The 16,369-nt window shown below is 43.6% G+C and overlaps 1 protein-coding gene across 1 annotated transcript in view; it reads left to right on the plus strand.

Annotated features, from left to right (window-relative positions):
* The window catches only part of GLI3 (GLI family zinc finger 3), a 208,799-nt gene extending 193,261 nt beyond the window's left edge, over positions 1-15,538 (plus strand). The window contains exons 11-15 of the mRNA XM_074843243.1: positions 3,749-3,898; positions 4,478-4,642; positions 7,445-7,735; positions 10,987-11,314; positions 12,457-15,538. Of these exons, the coding sequence (XP_074699344.1) occupies positions 3,749-3,898; positions 4,478-4,642; positions 7,445-7,735; positions 10,987-11,314; positions 12,457-14,747 (3,225 nt within the window). The 3' untranslated portion in view covers positions 14,748-15,538. The remainder of the gene's footprint in view (positions 1-3,748; positions 3,899-4,477; positions 4,643-7,444; positions 7,736-10,986; positions 11,315-12,456) is intronic.
* The last annotated feature ends 831 nt before the right edge of the window (positions 15,539-16,369 follow it).

The following is a 16,369-nucleotide window of genomic DNA, read 5'->3' on the forward strand; positions in this document are numbered from 1 at the left end:
CTCAGAGCTTCCTCCTTCAAAGCCAGGGAATTTTGAGACCAAAATCAGTATTTAGGTCAGCTTCCTCTGTTCATTTTCAGGTATTTTGGAGTCGAATGATAATAGCAACATTTTTTAGAGAAAATGAGGCTGGACAGACTGAGGTTTGGTAATGAGCATTGAAGTGGCATGAAAGTGACTGGTATTCTGCAAATGACCCCTGTTTAGCAGGTTTTTGGAGCTGTGTGCAGTGGGAGATAGCTAGTAGAATTCCAGCTTTTAATGGGGGCTTTTTTTTCAGGTCAGAAATTCTTAATAATACAGAGCTGGTGCTTCAGAGCCTTATGTTAGCAAACCTGACACTAGGGAGTAATATCATTGGCTTTCATGCGCCTATTTACGGTAATAAGGATTACCAACGTAAGTAAAACTTGCAGGTTCGGGCCTACAAAATTAAAAGAAAAGCCTTTTCACACCCTGAAACTGCATCAAAATTCAATTTCACCAGGAAAAAAAAAATCCTTCTGATCTAGTCCCTGGAATGTGACATTTCATGAGTGTAATAAGGTTACAAACAGATTATAAATTGAAACCCTATAAATCCTTATTGTACTGTACCAAAGCTTCTACTTTGCATAATACTCTTATTCCTGACTGTTCTTTGTTTTACAAGCTCAAAACTATTCATTCCCTCTCATAATAGAGACCAGGGAGCCAAAAACACCGTGCAAAATCCAAAGGTAATTATCTGAGTCAAAGAACCTGAATGCCAGAGTTCACAAACTTCTGAACTTTCCTAATTGCCGTTGTTTGTGCAGTGAGACCTCCTTCCTTTAAACATGTTGTAAATATTAATATTGCACATTGTTTCTGCCAAATGATAAAAAATCCCAGTGTAGTTTTAGTTCCTGTTTTGAATTTGTCTAGTTCTGCCTACATGTCCATAGCAGATGACTGATGAGTTTTCACATCATGACTTGGGTGAGTGGGGGCATTTGAATCTGGCCCTACATGGTCAGAGTTACAAATGCTGTGAATCTCCTTACCTGAGAGCACCGCTGGTTTCTGCTGTTGGCCTCTTACTTGTACTGACTTAATGTCTAACAAGTGTCTTCTTCCCAACAAGCCTGCCAGTATTTGGGCACATTTATAGGTCTTCTAAAATATTCCCCCTCTGCAAAACGCAATTGAGCATCTCACTTGAGAGCTAAAGAAATTACCCAGATTAGCAGACAATGTCATGGGCTCGTTTCTTCTAGGCTTTACCTGAAGGTGAGGATCCTCAGAGAGATTGAATGAGAACGAGATGGCTTTGGAGGTGAGCTCTCAGAGGCTACTTGGAGCATCAGAGCGATGAGAGAAAACAGCGCAAATAGGGGTTTGAGTGTAGGAAGAGCAGAGGGAGTAGGAAAGGAGTGGCAGGGTAAGAGAGCAGGGCAGACGAGTATGGAGGGACACAGTTGTGCAGGGACCTGAGGGTGATCACAATTACTTGACAGGTGAGCCAGTGGAGTGGCAGAGAGAGGTGAGTGATCAATCCTGGGCAAGCTTTCACAGAATCCCAGAATCATTCAGGTTGGAAAAGACCCTTGGGATCATCGAGTCCAGCCATCAGCCCAAAGTTCTCCCCTACACCATATCCCCCAGCATCTCATCTAAACGACCCTTAAACACATCCAGGGATGGTGACTCCACCCCCTTCCTGGGCAGCCTATTGCACTGCCTGACCTTTGTCAGCTGCTGCAGTGAGCCTGGGCTGGGGAGGGAGTGAGGAAGGGAGGCTCTGTGCCCATGAGGAAGGCCAGTTTTAGAGGATGCTTGTGCTGATAAAGGCTAAAGGTCTAAAGGAGCAGAAGGCAAGGAGCAAGCTCATTTGCAGGGACAAATAGAAAAAGTGTCCTATGGAGTATTTCTCTGAGAGAGCATGCATGGTGCCTTGAGTGTCCACACAGCAGGAGGTAAAGGGAGGTGCTGTTGTGAACTGATTGAACCAGCCTTGAAGTTTTTGTATCAAATGGAAAGCTTGTGTCACACGCTTAATTTTCATTTCCCTCGTGGCTGTGTAGGTTTAATGAAATAACTCATAGTCTGTAACATCTACAGTAAGATTTGGCTAAGAATTACTTGAATGCATTGAGTTTTGTCCTGTTACTTCTTTCTTTTTCAGGAAAGAAGAGTGCACATTAACCTCATTGTACTCTTCCGATGCCATTTCACAGCGCAGGGCATTTGCTCACTTTTGGCACAGGCGTGTGTAGTACGAATGAACTGGAGATCTGCACTTAAAACATAAACTCCTGCAGATTTCATGTTGTCCATTGTCCAGCACATCTGCTCTGTTCATGTGCTCTGTGCCCCATCACAACCTTTAAAAAATGGCAATAAAGTTTCCGAAAGAGAAAAAGAGCGGTCATCTTTTATAGGCAGCGTACATCTGTTTGCCATGGTGATGCCGCGTAATTGTGAACATAAGTGATTTTATTTGGTTTTCTGATTGATTTCAGGACTTTAGAAAGGATCGGGATTATCTTCTTTGTGTTCCAGTATGAACTACTGAGTTTCTGTACAGCTGGCTTTTTCTGTGAGTTACTTAATGGAGTAGGTACAGATTTCATCCCTGTGCTGTGATCAAATATAAACTCTGGAAGGTTTTTGTCTAGTACCTTAATGGAAATAATCGCATTCGCTGAGAAATGCGGCCATCTAGTGGCACAGCTAGCAAGCTGTGGTAGAAAGTACAGCCAGGGGGAATCAAGTCTCTGAGACAGGGTTTCTCCAACAGAGTCCAGGAGGATGAGTCAGGTAGCTCCTGCTGAAATTCCAGCTTTCATAAACCTTCGAAAGTCCAGGTGTAGGGTGCTCTTGTTGTTTTCTGAAGCTGTGCAAAAAATTCAAACAGTTGAACCTTAAAAAAACCACAAACCAATCTTGAGGCTGGCCCTGATTCATCTGCCCATTTCTTCTCCGAAAGAATTAAATCCGTATTTAAATGCTCTGCTGAACTGGATCTTAGTAAAGGGAACAGAGCAAGCTACCTTTCTGGAAGAGTAAAAGGTACACAGCCCCAGCCTGTCTCTGGATGCACTCACGCAGATGACGCTGACCACAGCAAGGCACGTGCATGCGTCTCAGCAGGCCTGGGGCAGGTGTTGCTCCCAGAGACGTGCAGGCAGAGCCGTACTTGGCAATGGCAAAAGCTGGTTTGATGACTGCTTCAGTGCTCAGAGTTTTTCCTTACTGCAGTGTGCAGGGTTTTGTTTCCCCCGCCACAGCGTGTACACTAACCTAATACATTTACTGGAAGAAAATATGGGTAGCAGGGAGTTAAAAGTCTTGGTGGAAACTTGGTTTAGCAGTTCTGTTGATTTTTCAGGTTGGAGGATGTGTTTTTAAAGGCCTCATTTTGTAAACCTTGTTTGTGTTGAGTGGCACTTAAATAAGGCTTTCCTGGTCTGAGAAAGCATTACTCAGTGTGAATCACGCAAGTGGTGCTGTGCATGAGATTATCCAGGATCCATTTAACAGCCTGTATCCCCAAGGCCTGATCCAAAGCCTGTTGACGTCAGTAGAAACAAATTCATGGGCGTTAGTGGACTTCCAGTGAGATCTATAATTTGAACCCCGTGATCGCTTTGAAGCTCTGACAATCTTCTTACTCTTTTAGTACCGCAGGATCCTGGTTCACACCTGAGCCTCTGGTGCTGTTGCAGTAAGGCTGATGACGATGTTGCAGTTCTGTTAAACTGTAATCTCTCTTCTACCTGAACAGCATATAAACAATGACCATATACACGGTGAGAAGAAAGAGTTTGTGTGCCGATGGCTGGACTGTTCCCGGGAGCAGAAACCATTCAAAGCCCAGTATATGCTGGTGGTCCACATGAGGAGACATACAGGGGAAAAGCCACACAAATGCACTGTGAGTAAAGGGGGCTGAGCTCCAGGCTCCAACGGGGGAGCTGGGGATGTGCAGGGAACAGAGCAGCACAGATGCTGCATTCCCTGAACTCTTGTCCGTCGGACATTTGCTGGAGAAGAGGCTACCATGTCTGCTTTGTGATCCAGCTCGCCCAGATGAGAAGAGCTTTAGGAGTGGGGATTCACTGGATAACTTGGCCCACTTCCTCAAGTTTAAAGTGCAAAGAAACCCCAAAAGGCATTATTAAACAGGGCTCAGTTTGCTTAATTATTTAAAAGCACTTTCTCTTACAGAGCTGGGTATTATTGCTGGCCACCAGCCTCCTAACGGCTTTGCAATGAATTTCTGTCTTAGACAAATACTGCGCTCTCCTGTAAGACAAGATTTACATAATGCTGGAAGCATTTTAACTTGAGCTGTGATGGAGTTTACCTGGGTGAAATTAAAATCTAAAAAACAAAATTACATTGGGCAAGGTTATGAAGGCTTGGAAAGTTTCTAAACTTTTATAGGTCAGCTTTTACTGTTTCCTGCAAGTCCAAAGATTAAAATTAATCCAGACTTACTTCTTGTCTGCAGTTTGAAGGTTGTACAAAGGCCTACTCCAGACTAGAAAACTTGAAAACGCACTTGAGATCTCACACTGGAGAGAAACCATATGTGTGTGAACATGAAGGCTGCAACAAAGCTTTCTCCAACGCGTCCGACAGGGCCAAGCACCAAAACAGGACTCATTCCAATGAGGTAAGTAAGCACAGCTTCAAAAAAATAATAAAATTCGGCATCGAACAGACTTACAATGCAGTCATAGCGATTCATTACAGAGGACAGACACAGAAACCCTCAGCAACCTGAAAGGAATAGAATTTCTAGGTGTCTCTTACCAGCACAATCATTCCTGTGTTGTACACTAGAGAGGCTGCTGGTCTTTTTATTAAGCATAAGAAAGGTTTGAAGGAGGGGTGTAATGGAAACAGGTGTTAACGAGGGAGAGATCCTGGTTTCCCTGGAAGGCTGGGGTCATTCTTCCCTCTGGAGCTGGAGGGACTTGCCCAGTGCCCGGAGCACATCCCCTCGCCTGGGGCAGTGGTGGGGGCTGCCAGCCCACAGCTCCCACGGCGCCTTGCAGCATCCCTTTGGGCTCTTGCAGGTAGCTATGGAGAATTCTCCAGGGTTTAGAAAATTTGGGTTGCCCCGTGAGTTCTGAATTATGCCTTTTCCTCCTTCTCTGGGCTGTTTTGATCTTTCTTAAGCAAACCAGCTGTGGCAGCCACAGCTGTCTCCCAGACTCTGAGCGTAACACCTCTTTATTACTGTGTGTTTCCTGTTACTGCTGCCCCCTCTTTCAGGAATCACACTATCTTCATACCTTGTCCCTGTTCTATTGCCCCGTTTCAGGTTACACAGGGAGTCGCATCATCTCAGTCGTACGTCTTGGAGCCCAGTCTCTTCTCCTTGATCTCTCCCTATACTGTAGTCTACACCTGGAAGTACTGGTAGGGCAGGGCGTACCAGCATGCTGACTGTGTGGTGTGGAAACCATAGCAGCTATATCCCTTTCCACAAGGCTTGTGTCTTTTCTAGCTGTCTGTCAGGTCTGTCGCAGGCATTCACTAGAGCTGGCAGAATCTGCTGGTAGCATTCATCTTCTTCCAGTCCCTGCAGCATCTCTTGAGTCCCAAGGGGAGGAGAGAACATTGCACAAGTCTTGAGTTTGCCCCATCCCTACAGTGTGTGCTCTCAGCAGCCCAATTAACAACTGCACTGAAGCCCAGCAGCAATTTTGTGAATTGTCACCAAGGTAGAAGAAAGTTCACCAAGTCTCACTAATAGTTGACTGAGCTTTTTTTTTTTTATTCACTGTCTGAACCAATCTGTTGTCTAGTTGATGAGTAAGATCCTCTCAAAGTTAAAGACATGACCTGTACTGCATGTGTTTTAAGATCACGATTTCATGTCTAACAGTAAGTCACCAAGAAAAATCTTCTCCTGCGCATCATTTCTGGTAGGTGCAGCAGCAAGGGCAAATGAAAAATTCCCTCCTCCATTATTTCACAATGAAACAGGTGAATATTCTTAGGCAATGTATACTAATGGAGTGCCATGAATTCTGTGGAAAGCACAGACCCAATTCAGCACTTCCTCACAGTGCCATTTTGATTGTAAGGAGGTAACCTGTAGACAGATTTAAAAGCAGCTGACATATCATGATGCAGATATGCCTTACACATGTAGAAGAGAGCTGACTCGTACTTCCATAGCAATTTGAGAAAACCTGCCTCAGTAGCTCAGCATCAACTTTAAATTGCTCACAATCAACATTCTTGCTCCTATTAAAGTCAATGGGATTTTTTTCCCACTGACGTCAGTGGAATCAGGCTCAGGCCTTAGATAGCCATGAAGAAGCTGCATTTGTCAGAGGCTTCACAGTGCCATGTGTAAGCAGACAGAACCCCTTTGAGGAACTCTGCATGAAGGTCTCTTTTTTTTTTCTTGAGAGCTAGTATAAATAAGACTTTAAAATAGTAGTTTTTTGGAAACAATTCAGTCATAAAAGTGAGTGAATGATACTTTGTTTCCTGAGGCAATTGAAGTGTTTAGGGAGGGCTCAACTCTTTGTTTTAATCCTCTCGTAATACAAGAACAAAGTCTTTGTTATACTATAAGACAGTAATTCTACATTGCTTAGTGAACTAGAGAAATTCACAGACAAAGGAAGCAGGTTTTAAAAAAAATGAGTGATTAGTTATGCTAGTAGCACTAATAGCACTAGTGCATACATTGCTGCAACATGAAAATGTTTATGGTGCTGCATCCTGTGCTTTGACATTATACTGGTAATCTGAAGGAGCCAGGGAAAAAATGCTTCCTCAGATAATCCTGCCTGAACAAATGTCCCAACATGTTTTGAAGGGGGTTGTTTGCCTCTGAATGTCAAGGAGTAGGTACTGGGCACACTAGAAACAGGGTATCAGGCTGCTGAGGGCAATTGACAGGGTAGAAAATTAGGCCAGTCTTCATAAATTGCCATAGCTCTGTTGACTTTTCTGCTATAAATCAAAGCTGTGCCAGTTCGTATCATGAGAGCCTCTGCCCTCTGTAAACTCTGCAGCGTTAGTGGGTCCCTTCAAACCCAAGGGCAGTTAATAGGCTTGGCTGAGTGCTTGATGGGACATGGGGTAACAGTTTTAAACTGAAAGAGAGTAGATTCAGATTAGATCTAAGGAAGAAATTCTTCACTGTGGTGGTGGTGGTGAGGCCCTGGCACAGGTTGCCCAGAGAGGTTGTGGCTGCCCCCTCCCTGGCAGTGTTCAAGGCCAGGTTGGACGGGGCTTTGAGCAACCTGGTCTAGTGGAAGGTGTCCCTGCCCGTGGCAGGGGGTTGGGACTGGATGGTCTTTAAGGTCCCTTTCAACCCAAACCATTCTATGATTCACTGTAGAGACCATAAAAGTATATAACTGTAACACCAGCTGTGCTCCAAAGAGCTCTTCAAGAGTCCCACATGAAATGAAATCTAATTTAAGTGTTTTTCTTCTCTTGGCAGAAACCGTATGTTTGCAAGATACCGGGCTGCACAAAGCGCTACACAGACCCCAGTTCTCTCCGGAAACATGTGAAGACCGTGCACGGCCCAGAGGCACACGTCACCAAGAAGCAGCGGGGAGATATCCACCCAAGGCCTCCGCCACCGAGAGACCCAGGCAGCCACTCTCAGACCCGGTCACCAGGCCATCAGACTCAGGGTGCAATTGGTGAGCAGAAGGACCTCAGCAACACTACCTCAAAGCGTGAAGAATGCCTCCAAGTGAAAGCGGTCAAGTCAGAAAAACCAATGGTATGCAATACACCGTGCCACTCCCTTTGTCCTTTTTCTTCTTGCAACCAATTAATAATCCCTTTATGAAACGCTCAAGCACGTAAACTCTAGCTCACAAGGTTAGGTTTTCTGAGGTTTCCTTTTTTAGTTTACATTGTAAAACGTTTTTAAAGGCTAAGAAATAGCAAATAAAAAGTTTACATCTAGTCTGTGCAATATGCAGTAAGTGCAGTGTTGGCAACTCTCACAGTAGATGTTTCTCTTAAAGTTCCATCTTTTGGAATCAGCATATTATGAGAAAATCATAGTTTTCATTTTTAAAAAGGCATTTTTTTCCACTCTCCTGTTTACAGAAGAAAGTTAGCGAATGTGAATCCTGCAGGCTCAAAACCAGAACATGAAAAAGAAAAGTCCAAAAGACTAAAATGACAATATTGAAGATGATAATTTTTGGACAACCTGGGGAAACAGTCAGATTTTAGGGGCTTGAGGTTGTTGGGTCATGGATCAAACTGAAGCAGGATAAATTGACTTGCTTAAACAGCAGGAGGAGATCTTCCGATTACATTTGATCTCTGTTGTGATGTGACCTCTTATGTTAATCTGATACTTAATTTAACTTGACCAAGTTAGCCTAATTCCAATTTAACTAAATCGAGCTGAATTAAGAGTCTCTGAAGGTCTTTTCAGTGGTTTACTTTAATGTCTTTCATTAAACCAGTATAGCCTTGAACGTTGAAGGGACCTTATTCCATTTTTTGACATGCTATATTAAATAAAGAAGTTTTTTTGGTCATTTGCCTGCGTTTCATGTGCCATCCATCCTCTTCACAAGGGTTAAAACTAGCAAAGGCAGTCACTCCATCCTGTTCCACATCTGGGTCTACGATTCATCTGGACCAGACCCTTGGGGACTACAAATATGAGCCCTCCAAATTCTGCTCATATTGTTAATCACGCTGCAATTCAAAGTGATTACTCATTGAAATACGAGTTACTGCTATATTGTGCCTAAGGCTTGTGCCCAAACTGTGGAGTATTAATCCTGAATTCAGAAACTTCCAAGGGCCCAGTTAACTCCTGCTGAAGTCGAAAGGAGATCCTCTGCTGTCTTTGGTGATAACTGCCTTAGATTACAAAGGAACAAAACCCATTCCCCTCTTGCTTAGCTAAGTAAATCTGTAGCATTACTGAGGCATGTTGGGTGTAGATGGTTTTAACATTAAAATTTGCAGGAGAGGGGCGTTAATGCTGATTGCTTACGTAGTATTAAATATTTCTCACTGAAAAATACCTTCTAAAAATAATTCTGTATTTCCTGCTTCTTATTGCTTGTATGAATTAAGATTTCTTGTTTTTCAACTAATCCAATGTCTTTTCTGTCTAATGCTCTTAAATGTCTTGTTCTAACTTCCTAAGGACAGTGGGTAATAAGGTGAGGGCATTTTAACTTTTTCTGCTGTTTTTCTTATTGCCACATTATTTATGTCTTTATTTTAGCCTTCTGCCTGTTGTCCAATCATCCCTTTATTTAGTAATGTGCAATCCATCAAACTCATTCCCAAATGAATGTGCTGTGAGCATTTTGCAACACTTGACATGTGAAAAATCTGGCTTATATTGGTGAAATGTCTTCAGAAATGTGTTTGTACCTTCCCCTCTAGATGATACATCCATTTTTTTCTGTACTGCACATCTAGAAATGTATGTACTCCATAATACAGTTCTTATTTCTGTAACCTACCTCACTGTGATCTTGACACGTGGCTACAAGAATGGGCTTCTGACCATTATTCATCTTCTTCCATATAGCATGGGGCTATTGTCCAGAAGCACAAACTCTCTTTTGTATAATAACTGTTATTTCTATTCTTGTCACCAAATCTGCCATGGCCAGGATTTGGAAATGAACTTGCTCAGTGTGGCCTCATAAAATTCTAAGTATCATTGTTCAAGTTAGAAATAATAAAATAGTTATTGCATCTTAATGGACTCCTCAGGGGCATATGAAGCTACAGTACTGCCATGAATCTGTGTCTTCATTTGCTGATGTTAAAAGTGAGAGCCGTCGCTGCTACCTCAGAAATTCTAGCTAGCATCTGTCAGTAAAATGTGCGTAAAAATCCCAGGCTGGCAGAAAAAAATCAACACAGCAGAAACCCCAGAAGTGAAATACTTACATGAAACTGTTCTTGGGAGCAAAATGATACTGCATGCCCCACTGATTTGTGATCACACTGATACAACCTACAGTGAGATACCATGTCAAGAGACTTCTGTCTGTCTTGCTGTCTGTTTTGTCTGTCAGTCTGTCTGAGTGTTTAAGTTTGCCAGAGATATTTTCCCATTCTTTTATGAGAACTCTATGAGTATGAAAAATAAATCAAGCCCGTGTTTCCCCACAGCAAGAATTCTGCTAGAGCAGCAGGGAACACTGTCTGTTAAGAAAGAAGAAGCTATTGCAGTGGTTTTATATCCCCATAGATTAGCAGCCTGTACTGTGTACTTAAGTTCTTAAATTTAAAATCTTAAATTCTAATAAAACGAAGGATTTGTTTCAGTAGATCATAGCCTTCTTGATTCAGGGCAGAGGTGGTATAAGTTAGGTTTAAGAGGAAGTATAAGTTATACCCTAGTGCTGCTAGAGTCACAGGACACTGATAATACGATACAGTATTTTTTGCACTGATGCTTTGTCCCTGTTTTATTACGCGCCAACATTTCGGGCCAACCGCTGCTCGTAACAATGAGCCTTAAGCTTGGAAAATACTTACATCCTTTAGCCACAAGTCTAATTAAAAAAACCCAAATTCCATTGTTGGAGTCTTGTTTGTTTGTTTGCTTGCTGCAAGCCTAGCAGTGTAAATTAGACCTTGTAACATGGCTGAATTCTGATTTGGTTTATTGAGCTGCAACTTCAGTTGGGAACAGGGCATTACCCAGAGTATCCATACATACGTGCTCACAAATGACATGAAGTGATAGAAGCAATTATGGGAATAAAAGAAATAAATGTCTCATGTAGATATAATGTATATTATCAGCAAGATATTAAAGTGGATTTTAATCTCGAGTTTTGCAATGCCATTTACTGCAGTTAATATCTAGAAAGCCTCATAATGAATGATCACTGTCATCCTTTAATGCTAAACTTTTCTTTATGTTTGGTTTCCTTTGGCTCCATTTAGAGTTGCATTTGCTGCAAGTGCTCTTGCTAACGTTGTTTGCTTAATCCTCATGTTCTTTTGTTTCTTACTTCACTCCAGCAGACATCTCAGCCAAGCCCTGGTGGTCAGTCTACATGCAGCAGCGAACAGTCCCCCATCAGCAACTATTCCAACAATGGGATCGAGCTTACTCTGACTGGTGGTGGTAGTGTAGGAGACCTCAGTGTCATCGATGAAACCCCAATCATGGACTCTACCATTTCCACAGCCACCACAGCACTTGGCTTACAGGCCAGGAGGAATATGACAGGGACCAAATGGATGGAGCAAGTGAAATTAGAAAGGTTGAAACAAGTTAATGGAATGCTTCCAAGACTGAACCCCGTTCCACCTTCCAAAGCCCCGACCTTGCCGCCTCTCATAGGAAATGGTGAGATACACATGAAAGGAGTGGTAACACTTTTTGTTCTTAAATTTGTTGCTTATGAAACTCAGCAGCTGTGAGAATGGTTCGTAAATTGATCACTTTCTGTTTAGCCCTTCATTACAAGTCCTACTACGCACCCTGAGAGCAGTCTGATAGTCCCATGTTTCACAGAACAGGGGCCAGCAAGGGAGCCATGCATCACATTTTAAATATTGCTTACAGTTAAAGGTTTGGAGCCAAGATCATCATAATCCTATCTTGTTCTGAGGCAAGGCAGATGAAATAAATACCTGCCAGTTTATTGTATGCAAGTCTTTCAGATGAGGCCTTAGCAAGACACCCTTTGCATAGATGTGTCGGGCTGCCCTTTAAATAAACTGTTTCCACACATATAAGTAATCACACGTACAGATACTACTGCTACAAAGGGCAGATATGCCTGAACGGGAGCAAGGCAAGATTGAAATGAAGATCCATAGTTGTTTTTGTACAAGGAGCGGCTCAGTGCCAAAACATATGTCCCTGCTGCCTCCACATTGCCTACAACATGCCCGTAGGTTTCTGCACTCCACCCAGCAGTGACAGCCCAGGTTTTCTGAAACCCGTTCAGTTGAAGGGAACTATGTAAAATTAAGAAATGTGTTCTGTTTACTTAAAAACAAAACAAAACAAGGAAACCAGCAAAGATGTTTTGCAGTTGTTAGGAGTTATTTCAAGAATATTTCAAGAAGTCTTAGAAATGACCTTGAATAGCCTCCAATTTGTATATTTTGCCATTCCATGCAAATGCCTGTTCAATTATATTTTGCCTATAAAAAGCTCCCTCACGAATGTGTCCTTCTGGCACATCAGTCAGCATAGCTGCACTGCAGGCTGGAGCACTACACCAGCTGATGACAGTTTGTGGCTATGGCCTATAAATTTTGTGCTGGGATTCACACTGAAATGTTACCCTTGCGTCTCTGAATTAGCTTTTAACCTAAGGACACAGTTTTTATCCCTACTTCTTTCAAGAAAGAGCACTGCTATGAATTGCTGTGATGGTGCAGGCTCTTCCTCTGTATGCCCCTTACTTCTTTACCGGGTGTTTTCTGTACCAGTTTCTGGGTGATGCCCCTTTGTTTAACTGTGAATTTTACCTCCAGGTACCCAGTCGAACAGCAGCTGCAGTGTAGGAGGATCCATGACTATTCTGCCAAACAGGAACGAACTTTCAAGTACGGACATCACTGTGTTGAACATGCTGAACAGGAGAGACAGCAATACTAGCACAATCAGTTCAGCCTACTTGAGCAGCCGCAGGTCCTCTGGAATCTCACCTTGCTTCTCCAGCCGGAGGTCCAGCGACGCCTCCCAGGCGGAGGGAAGGCCGCAGAACATGAGTGTTGCAGACTCCTATGACCCCATCTCGACAGATGCCTCCCGGCGCTCCAGTGAAGCGAGCCAATGTGATGACCTGCCAAGTCTTCTCAGCCTCACCCCGGCCCAGCAATACAGGCTGAAAGCTAAATACGCAGCAGCTACTGGTGGACCCCCACCAACTCCACTGCCTAACATGGAGAGGATGAGCCTCAAAACAAGGATGGCACTCTTGGGTGACTGCAGGGACTCCGGAGTATCTCCACTGCCTCCAGTGAATGCCCCTCGAAGATGTAGTGACGGTGGGGCAAATGGTTACAGCAGGAGGCATTTTCTGTCTCACGATGCTCTAGGAAACGGGACGAGGAGAGCCAGTGATCCAGTAAGAATGGCCTCCGACAACCTCTCTGTCCCTAGAGTCCAGCGTTTCAACAGTCTTAATAGCTTTAACCCTCCTGCTTTGCCTCCGTCCATGGAAAAGCGCAACCTTGTTCTTCAGAACTATACCCGTTCTGAGGGTGGCGTCTTCCGCGGCTTCAGCTCCCCCTGTCCTCCGAGCATCAGTGAGAACGTTGCCCTGGAGGCTGCTACGATGGAAGCGGGTGGCAGCCTGAATGATGAGGATCTCCTGCCAGATGACGTCGTTCAGTATCTGAATTCCCAGAACCAGGGCATGTACGACCACTTGTTGAACAATGTCCTAGACAGCAACAAAATGCATCACAGCTCAGTGTTAGGAAACAACAACCCCAGCAACTTTGACCAAGCCCCTCCGCCAAGCAGTCAGCAGGCAGGTTCTGAGGCAAACAAGAGCGACTTGCCCATTCAGTGGAATGAAGTAAGCTCAGGAAGTTCTGACTTATCTCCTTCAAAACTGAAATGTGGTCAGCGCTCAACGGTGCAGCAGGCTCGGGCCTTCGGACTGTATAACAACATGATGATTCAGCAGCAGAACCTGGAGAGAAGCAACGTGGCCCAGCAGAACGGCTATCGGAACCTCATGGAGAACAACGGTTCCTACAGTTTACAGCAGAACACAGTTCTTGGCAGCGGAGCCGGTAATTCTTTCAGCATGCAGCCCAATAAGCCTTACAGCGAAAGCATCGTCAGGCAAGCAATGATGTCTGGGGCAATGGACAATTCCTGTGGCATGGCAGTTCAAGGGCAGAAGCTGAGAAGCAGCAACGTGCCAGTGAGTGGGAACCAGCAAAATTTTGGCCATCCCATGGCACCCAGCGATCAAGCCACCAGTATGGCAAATGGGATGCAGAACAGGAATATGATGGAACAGGAATATTTGCAAAACCAACCAGTCGGAGACGGCGTTCATTACCAGGGAGTCAATCAATCCGGTCAAATGATGCTAGGGCAGGTTAGTCCTACCTCACAAAGCAGCCTGTATCAAGGACCGCAGAGTTGTCCACCGGTATCTCACACCATTGGTAGCCAGCCTTCAGGTTTGTTGGCGGCCAAAAGTTACCAGCCGTGCTCTAATTACAGTGGCAACAGACGGCAAAACGTGTTGAGAAACAACCTGGCACAACAGCAAGGACACATAAGTGATGGCAACCAGACGTACAGGGTAAACACCGTTAAGATGGAGATGCAAGGTCAATCACAGCAGTTCTGCTCTAACGTGCAGAATTACTCTGGTCAGTTATATGACCAAACCACGGGCTTTAGCCACCAAGCTATGAAAACAGGTTCTTTCTTTGGTTCGGAAGCTAACTGCCTGCTGCAGGGGACTGCGAATGCAAATTCATCCGAGCTTCTTTCCCCGGGGGCTAACCAAGTGTCGAGCACAGTTGACAGCATTGACAGCAACAGCTTAGAGGGTGTGCAGATTGATTTCGATGCTATCATAGATGATGGGGACCATGTCAGCTTAATTTCGGGAGCCCTGAGCCCGAGTATCATTCAGAACCTCTCCCGCAACTCCTCACGCCTCACCACTCCCCGAGCGTCTCTTACATTCCCAGCTATGCCCGTAAGCACAACCAACATGGCTATTGGGGACATGAGCTCTTTGTTGACCTCACTTGCAGAAGAAAGCAAGTTTCTTGCTGTTATGCAATAGACATAAAAACAAAAAAAACAAAAAACCCTTAGGAGATAACAGATAAAAAAAGAAAGACTCATATTTTTTAGTTGTGTATGTATTTTAGCAATCTCATCTCACCTAAATGGGATGTGTTTCAAGTATATTCCTTTTATGGAATAAGGACTCTGAAAACCCTAAAGTGTTCTAGGGAGAAACTGTCTTCCATTTCAGTTTTGAATCAGTATTGCTACACCCATTTGCCCCCTCCCCTTCTCTCTCTCTCTCCCCTTTTTTGAATGTCTGTATGCTTCCCTTCCTTTTTCTTTTTTTTTTTTTTTTTAAATTGTAAACCAATGTAAACGTGTGAAGTGCATGTTTTTGTTTTGTTTTGTTTTTTTAAAGAAAGGTCTGATGAAATGACTTCGCAATTTTCTGTTACTCAAAAGAAACTAGACCTTGTAAAACTGTTGGAACTTTTCCCCCTAAATATATAGGCACAAAATAACCAGGCACAATGTGAAGTGAGCATACAGTGATGAAATTCTCTCTGGATGCATTGGATACATCGCACTGAGGTGGACAACCAGTTTAGAAATGCACTGCCATGGTACCCCTAGGCTGTCGTGTCAGAGTCATGGAGCACGAGAAATTAGGAGGTTCAAGCAAATAAGAAATGTAAAACCATCGGCCCTTTGATCCCTAGTGAATGTTTAAGGTTTTTGTAAACACACACACAGAAAACTGTCACTGCCTTGCATAATGATAGCGAGATTGTTTCATGTTTAATCCATTTCAGAGGAAGGAGAGGACCAGAAAGCTATTCTTAGTCCAGCTCTAATCTCTTGTGGTGTTTGGTATTCTGTTTTTCAGCCTTCTTTTTTTAAAAGACTGGATAGTAAAATTATGGGCATGTTTGGTGATTTGAGTAGTCTATAATTCCTTCATTGCATGCCACAGTTGTGGAGAGACGATTGGGGTCTTAGAGAGTATTTCATACAACAAAATAACAAAACTGCAGTATTCCATACTGGGGACTTTTTTTAAAAAATGCAAATTGTTGAGATGTGGTTTGCTGAGCCACTGGTTCTTATTCGCGGTAACAATTCCTTTGCCGGGAGAACTGTCCTGTACATCCCTTTTAGCACATACAGCTTTGTGGATTGATGGTATGTTTTAAAATAAGTAAATGCCCACTGACAGAACACACAATTACGGCTTCAGAAGCATGCTGGTCATGGCATGTAAAACAAGTAGAAAACAAATGGCCCAGTTCTCAGACTCGCCAAATAAATCAAAGTGATTGCAAGCAGTCTGATAATCTTAAATGCTTTTCCACTGTATCCAGGCTTTACAAAATTAAGAAATTTAAATTGCCATTAGAAATAGCAAAGAAATGAGCAGAACAGCGAGTGTGTCTGGTAACTAACTAATCAAAACTCAGAAAGACCAACCCAACCTCTCTCTTGGTGACACCAACATGCATTTCATTCCAAAGCAAACCAGTGGGTCAGTGCCCGAGCTCAGTTACACCAGCAAAAATGGGACCTAACGCGCTGTTCTTGTGAAGCTACTCACTGGTAGAGGTGAATGGCATTTGCTCCATAAGTGCTAGCTCTTCTAGCATGTTTTTTTGCTGTGCTGGGCTCCATGTCAGCACC

Source organism: Strix aluco, chromosome 1 (assembly GCF_031877795.1).
Source record: "Strix aluco isolate bStrAlu1 chromosome 1, bStrAlu1.hap1, whole genome shotgun sequence".
NCBI lineage: Eukaryota > Metazoa > Chordata > Aves > Strigiformes > Strigidae > Strix > Strix aluco.